Consider the following 7,734-nt stretch of genomic DNA (forward strand, 5'->3'; position numbering starts at 1 on the left):
ATTTTTCCCAAGTGAATCAGGAATCTGTACTGCATTCTTGGCAAGATTTATTCAGAAGGGATTTGCCATTACCTTTCTCTGACGCTGAGTGTGATTCACCCAAGGTCACCCAGTGGGTTTCCATGACTGCATGGGGATTTGAACCCTCCTCTTCTGATACGCAAACCACAATACCATACTGGCGTGATGGTTGGAAGTAAATCTCAGCTGTGGTTCAGCAGGGCTTAAAGCCTTCTGTGTGTGTGTAAGGTTGTAAAGGTTTTCCATTGACATTAAGTCTAGTTGTGTCCAACTCTGGGCATTTGTGCTCATCTCCATTTCTAAGCCGAAGAGCAGGTGTTGTCCATAGACACCTCCAAGGTCATGTGGCTGGCATGACTGCATGGAGTGCTGTTACCTTCCCGCCAAAGTGATACCTATTGATCTACTCATATTTGCATGCTTTTGAACTGCTAGATTGACAAGCTGTGGCTAACAGAGGGAGCTCACCCTGCTCCTCAGATTCGAACCACCAATCTTTCGGTCAGCAAGTTCAGCAGCTGAGCAGTTTAACCTGCTGCACCACGGGGGCTCTCTCTCTCTATGTGTGTGTGTATGTATATTACATCCAATCCATCCATCATTCACCTCTAGCTGAAATCCCACTTTTAGTCATTTAGTCAAATATGTATATCCAATTATATAGGATCTTGGGATGATGCCCAAATTCAAAAAGAACTTAAAAGCATGGACAGGCAAAAGTGGCTCTCTTAATTTTCTTTTTCACTTCAAATCAAATAATGCTTCACCATTGGCTATGCTAACTGGGGCTGTTGAAAGAACTGTAGCACTAAAACGAAAAAAGGTTTGAAGACCCAATTGCCTACTCCTGCCTTAGGGCAAGCCCTGCTCTCAGCTGCAGCTGAATAAGCAGCTTAGTTTGACCTAGTTGACAGGAATGCAGTTGAAGGGAGGGGCTGTTGGCAGTCATCACAGGCCAACTTTTCCCAGTCAAGAAACCCTCAATGTTAACATCATCCCTATTGTTAGCTAGGGAGGATGGGTGTAGTCTTAACACATGTGGATCAAAAGGTAAGAGTGGTGCAAACAATACTGAGTTAAGGGGCAACTCTTTGAGAGCCTAAGGAGTTCTCTCCGTACATTGCAGATGGGTTTTTATTCAATGTTTTTTTTAAAAATATTTCTAGTCTTTACATTAAGAGGGAACTTTAACCTTTGAGGCAACTTTGGTAAGGAATCAAACTGAATTCTGAATAGCCTAGTTTAGAGGGAATAATACTTACACTACTTATTAAACAGCTCCCACTTGCTCCTCTACACCACCCAAAGTGGTAATTTAATGAGGGCCCTGTGCCTTAATTCCCCCATTTCATCCCCATTTAAGTCCTGCCATTCTACCCCCCCCCCTTGTTTTTTATCCTTGAAAGTGGCTTGAATTACAAATGAGTACAAAAGACAGAGGCAAAGGGTCAGGGCAGGGTTTTGGTGAAAAGATCAAAATCCAGTGAAACAATGCTTTCAAATACTGAACCTTTCCTTTAGGTTAGGATGAAGTTATCATTTGGTTATACTCTTCTTGAAACGTAGCTTCCAAATCCATCCACTATTAAAATCTTGTATTTCCAAAAGCATGACCAATAGTTTATTTGCCTTTCTCATTTTTCTTTGTGACTATTAACCAACTAGCAATGCATTTCTTTGCCAGCTAAATTATGCATCTAGAATTAGTTTCAAGGAGAGCTTTTTATTCTTGGGAGTGATTCTTGCAGTATCTCACAGGGCTAGGAAAGTTACATCTCCTACAATATACAAATGCTCGGATAGCAATTTAAGACTAAGACTTTTGTAGATAACACAAGCGAGCATCTGCCAACTTAAATTTCCCCAACAGATCATACCAATTTAGTCTGACATGTTGGGAATCTCAGAAACAGAGTAAATTGTTTCTTACAAAAAAGCAAAATGCCTTCATGCCAGACCGATTTAAGATACTCAAGGAATAAGAGGTCATCCTGAAGACAACTCTCAAATTTTGGGAATAAAACATGGCAGGAACAAATTGTGCATGGAATATATTAGCAAAATGAAACTCCACCCCCAGTGGAGAAAGTTCCAACAAGAAACTTGAAAATATGTGAAATCCTTTTAGAACAAAGACCCACCCAAATCTGCAGGAATGTTTATTATCCCTATACATTTTTCTCTTCCCCATCTCATACCAAAGCAATTTAAAACAGAAAACTATGAAGCTGTCTCTTAGTGGCATCTCATGTGCTATGTGGAGTATTTCTCTGCTCTGAGATACATCATTAAAGTGATACACCTCTCTGAATCTTGCATTCTATAAATGGAAGAGATCATTCAGTTTACTCAAATATACTCTTTAGTCTTTTGTCTGAACTCACCATTCAAGTCAACGTTGCAGATTCCAGTGGAATACATTCAAGAAAAAAAACCATTGTTTTATAGTTTCAGCTCATTATATACTTTGCTCAATGATTGAACACTGCCTAAAGGACTAACCTTGGATTTAGTACAGCCATCTTGAATAGCATGCCCTCCTGTCTATTTGGGTATTTCGTATGACCTAACCCTACATATTAGTGTACAAGAATAAGCAATATACAGGAAAGGGCATTCATAGTCATAAATGTAATGTTTGTTTTCTAGAACATCAGAGCAAATAGATCAAATCAAAATAAATTTTAACTAGCTTAAGTGACATTTTCTGGAGATCCGATTTTAGAATTGAGCCACCTTAAAAATGCTCAACAGCAAGCATTGCCTGTCTTATGCAAGCTACTTTGATTTAAACTGGTAATTGGTTTGAAGTCTAAACTTATCATTAAAATGTTTCACCACCATGTAAAACACCTGAAAAAAACATTTGGTCAAATTAAACAGGCATCCAATATTTCTTCCCCCCACTAAACAAACTAAGTGTCGATTTCATTTACTGCAGCGCTTTATTTTCCTTTCACAATGACGTGTTGGGCATTACAATTCTGAACTTCAGGATGACTTACAAATTTTGGTTTTCTACTGTCATATGACAACATTAAGGCAACGTACAAAAATCTTACATAAATTAAACCTGATGATTAAATTTACAGGTGTCAAATGCAAACATTGGAGCAACTTAAGTCGAGCAACGTATTTGCCCTGTGATGTCTTGCTGGGATACAGATGTGCAAGGAAAGAAAAACAGGTTCATAAGGCTTGGATGAGATATGTTTCCAGCCCTGTAAGGAACAGTGGCAAGACAAAAAATGGCCATCCTTTTCACAAACTCTTGCCAGCCTCAACCATAGTGATCTGAAATTCCTAGCGCTTTGTGTAGTGGAAAGTCTGGTCTTCTGTTACCCTGTACAAATCTAGCCTCCAACTCCATTGTTACACCGCTGGTTACACCGAGACCATTGTCCCAGGCAGTTACAGACACAAGTTAAACCTTTGTATTGTATACATGCCATCAGCACTAGGTCCTAGGCCAGATGTGTATAGGGTACAGTTATACTGCTATGTACAAAGGGAACAGTTAACTTGTACAGGTCATATCAGCAACAAGGTAGACATCCTCACAGGATTATTGGAGACAGACTTCCCAATGAAAATGTTTTGAAGAGAAGGCTTATTCCAGTTTCATGAGGCTAGCATGAGGTGTATATATTTGCCCAGGCAAATTTATACTGGTGAAAAAACTCATGCAGCAAATGCTGCACATCTGCCAATAGTCCATTTAGAAGCATTTACGGTGGACAATGGATGGGCCAGATTCATCGTATTCCTGCTTGCTGATCCACATTTGCTGGAAGGTAGAGAGAGATGCGAGAATGGACCCACCAATCCAGACTGAGTATTTGCGCTCAGGAGGAGCAATGATCTAAAAAGAAAAGAGTAGAAAACAAGAGTTAGGAATACTCTGCATTTGTTTTCGTTACCAATCTTTCAGAAAAAGGCCAAGAGCTTCCAAATGCAGTTATGCTCTCACCTTGATCTTCATTGTACTGGGAGCCAATGCTGTGATCTCCTTCTGCATTCTGTCTGCAATTCCTGGGTACATTGTGGTACCACCAGACAATACTGTGTTGGCATACAGGTCCTTCCTGATATCTACATCACACTTCATGATGGAGTTGAAAGTGGTCTCATGAATGCCACAAGACTCCATACCTAAGAGGAGAGGAAGAAAAAGATCTGTAAACATGCTACCCAACCATTCTATTAGATTATTTACTGCACAAGCCATTGTATGCACACAAGAAAGCATACTTCTGCAATCTTAGAGCATGTTAATTATTTCTTCTTGTTACGAGTACATGCTTACCTAGGAAAGAGGGCTGGAAGAGAGCTTCTGGACACCTAAACCTCTCGTTTCCAATGGTAATCACCTGGCCATCAGGCAATTCATAGCTCTTCTCCAAGGAGGAAGAGGAAGCAGCTGTGGCCATCTCCTGCTCGAAGTCCAAGGCAACGTAGCACAACTTCTCCTTGATGTCACGCACAATTTCCCTTTCGGCTGTGGTGGTGAAGCTGTAGCCTCTTTCTGTCAGGATCTTCATGAGGTAGTCTGTAAGGTCACGGCCAGCCAGATCCAGTCGCAGGATAGCATGGGGAAGGGCATAACCCTCATAGATGGGCACAGTGTGCGTCACACCATCTCCAGAGTCCATTACAATACCGGTGGTACGGCCAGAGGCATACAGAGACAGCACAGCCTGAATGGCCACATACATGGCTGGAGTGTTGAATGTCTCAAACATGATCTGAAGAAAAAAACAGAAAATTGTAAATAAAGAGACACTCCCCCAAGGACACACACCCATGCAGGCATGCAAAGTATCAGATGAGTTGGAAACCAAAAGAAAAACAGGCAGAAATACAACAGAAACCTGAGACTTCAAGAAGGAAATGCCAGGACAGCACAGAGCCCTAAAAGTAAGAGAAGAGACACTGTAACTGGAAAGAAAAATGGTGGGTGAAATGGGTGAAAATAAAGGACAGCAGTTCCAGCACCATACCTGTGTCATCTTCTCTCTGTTGGCTTTGGGATTCAATGGCGCCTCTGTAAGCAGCACAGGGTGTTCCTCGGGAGCAACACGGAGCTCATTGTAGAAAGTGTGATGCCAGATTTTCTCCATGTCATCCCAGTTGGTGACGATGCCATGTTCAATAGGGTACTTCAGAGTCAGGATCCCTCTCTTACTTTGAGCCTCATCTCCTACATAGCTATCTTTCTGGCCCATACCAACCATGACACCCTATAGAAGAGGTAAAGAAAAAAAGCTCAGCTTGTGCTTCTAGGTGGAAATAGCCTAACTTCAACCACACAGACAGAACCCTTCAACAGTTGCTTGGCCATTACCTGGTGGCGAGGGCGCCCAACAATTGAGGGAAACACAGCACGAGGAGCATCATCTCCAGCGAAGCCTGCTTTGCACATACCAGATCCATTGTCAATGACAAGTGCTGCAATTTCTTCTTCCATTTTTAGATCTGCTTTCAAGAAATGAAAAAAAAAACCATTAAGGAAAACTTAACATCACTCCACGCCCAGCATTCTGGCACTGTGCCCTCTTCCTCAGGCACTGCAGCATCTGGCCACTAGAGGCTGCTCTGGCAGCCTGCCAGCCAATCTGAGGACCCCACCCTCTTGGGCTGCTTTTCCAACAAGCCCTGGAAATTGTCATTCATTTCCTCCCTCCACATACCAACAGCAGGCATTCAAATCTCTGCCTTCACAATACACCTTGAAGATTAGTAGCACAACTTTCCACTCAATAGCCCTGCTAGATTCAATTGCCTTTTTTGACGTCAGGAAAGACTTGAGAAAATGCAAGCCACGTCTGATGCAAGAATTGGCCGTCTGCAAAGAAGTTGCCCAGGGGGACGCTTGGATGTTTGATGTTTTTACCATCCTGTGGAGGCTTCTTTCATGTCTTTGCATGGGGAGCTTGGGGTGAGAGGGGAGCTCACCTACTCTCCCTGGATTCGAACTGCCAACCTGACAGTCAGCAGTCCTCCAAACACAAGGGTTTAGCCCATTGCGCCACCAGGGGCGCAATGGGTGTTCGTCTCAGATAAAGAACACCACAAATCAAGCCTAGATGGCAGCAGATGTGCTATGCTACTGGCCCTAGCTATTGAAAATTTGGCTGAAACAGGCCCATCCTGCTACCACCCAAAAGGGGGCCTCATCTCATCATGCTGCTTTGTTCAAGGAAGACACATTTTTCACTATACATGCCTGTCTCCAGAACTTAAGGAGAAAAGAATCAATGACACAACAGCACACCTTTATGAGTGAAAATTTTGGATCCACCCAGGACACGAAATGACACTTTTAGACTCCATCTTCTCCTCCAAGCCTCGCCCAGTGGTCTTTAAGCAGGCAGCCCCCTAGAAGGCTCTTTAAATGAAGGAATATTGCAGGACAGGGGCAAAAAACCACAACTCAACTCTCCAAGCCCCTCCTTTTATTTTGCTGCCATCCCACCCTCCCTAGTTTTGGTCGACACCAACACCCTTACCTCGGGTCCGTCTACAACAGGCATAGGCAAACTTGGGCCCGCCAGGTGTTTTAGACTACAACTCCCACAATTCCCAAAAGCCTTTCCTTTCCCCCCTCAGCCGCTTAAGCGGTTAGGAATGGCAGGGAGTTGGAAGTCCAAAATATCTGGAGGGCCCAAGTTTGCCCATGCCTGCTCTACACTGTAGAATTCAGGCACCTTGACAGCACTTTAACAGTCATGGCTCCCCCTTTGGCAACGCACTAAAATCCATAGTGTTACAACTCCAGCATCGAACTATGGCAGTAAAAGTGCATGCATTCGATAGTGTCGCTGCATCCCTGCCAGCACAAATACACCCACCACCTCCTCTTTCTAGCAGAAAGTAATACATTTTAGAAACCCTATATTCTTTCTCCCTTCCCGCCCAGTGACGTCAGCGCCCGCGTCCGGCCAATCCGGCGCCAGCTGCCCTCGGCCCTACCCAATCAGGCAGGAGAACCGTTGTGGGCGCGAGTTAAGTCGCGCGAGCCAAAGCCGGGCGCGAGGAAACTGCCTTCCTGACGCTCGGCCTTTTCAAGGCGCACCTCGCGCGCCGTTACTGACACAGGGGACGAAGACAACAAGAAAAGAAAAACACCCGGTTTACACACTATTTAAATCAAAATCGTTTTCATATCAATATAAGGGCACACGCGTATAGAATCTAGAAATTATAAACGATACGTTTCACATCCTTTTTGACAAAACCAGTCCAACTAAAACAAGAAGAAACACCAAGGCGTGAGGGAGTGAGTAAAGAGGGGGAAATTACCTACCTGCAAGGAGGCGGAAGCTTCAAAAAGTCAAGAGACAAGAGAGGAGCCGATGATGCTAGATCCGCTGCCGCCGGCTGAGTGAGACCGAGCGAACGCCAGCCCCACCCCTTTTATACCCAGGGGGGCGGCGGCCCCCGCCTGGCCGGCCGAGAACATCGCCATATATGGAGATCTTTCAGAAACACGCGCTCCCATTGGCTGGCCGGGGCCGGGCCACGTGGGGCAGGCGAAAGCGACCCGGCCACGCCCCCTCCGCCTCCGAAGCCCCGGAACCTGGATGCGCGCAACGAGAGCGAGCGAGAGTGGGGGAGGAGAGGTGCGAAGGGGCTGCCCCCCTTCTCATTCCTCTCTCTCGGGGGTCGCTTCCATAAGCAGGACTTCGAAGTCCTCCTCACCCACTCCGCCAA

At 44.6% G+C, this 7,734-nt stretch overlaps 1 protein-coding gene across 2 annotated transcripts; it reads right to left on the bottom strand.

Moving 5' to 3' along the window:
- Positions 1 to 2,947: 2,947 nt before the first annotated feature.
- Positions 2,948 to 7,474, bottom strand: actg1 (actin gamma 1). 2 transcript variants are annotated; one of them, XM_062970827.1, is made up of 6 exons: positions 7,328 to 7,474; positions 5,366 to 5,496; positions 5,022 to 5,261; positions 4,328 to 4,766; positions 3,992 to 4,173; positions 2,948 to 3,883 (listed from the first exon to the last, which is right to left on the bottom strand). In XM_062970827.1, exons 2-6 carry the CDS (start codon positions 5,486 to 5,488, stop codon positions 3,740 to 3,742), a joined length of 1,128 nt encoding a protein of 375 aa, XP_062826897.1. In that variant the 5' UTR covers positions 5,489 to 5,496; positions 7,328 to 7,474; the 3' UTR covers positions 2,948 to 3,739. The 2 variants fall into 2 exon arrangements, with proteins under 2 accessions (XP_062826897.1, XP_008102340.2); XM_008104133.2 differs by having other exon boundaries at positions 5,366 to 5,499.
- Positions 7,475 to 7,734: the final 260 nt, after the last annotated feature.

Source organism: Anolis carolinensis, chromosome 2 (assembly GCF_035594765.1).
Source record: "Anolis carolinensis isolate JA03-04 chromosome 2, rAnoCar3.1.pri, whole genome shotgun sequence".
Lineage (NCBI taxonomy): Eukaryota > Metazoa > Chordata > Lepidosauria > Squamata > Dactyloidae > Anolis > Anolis carolinensis.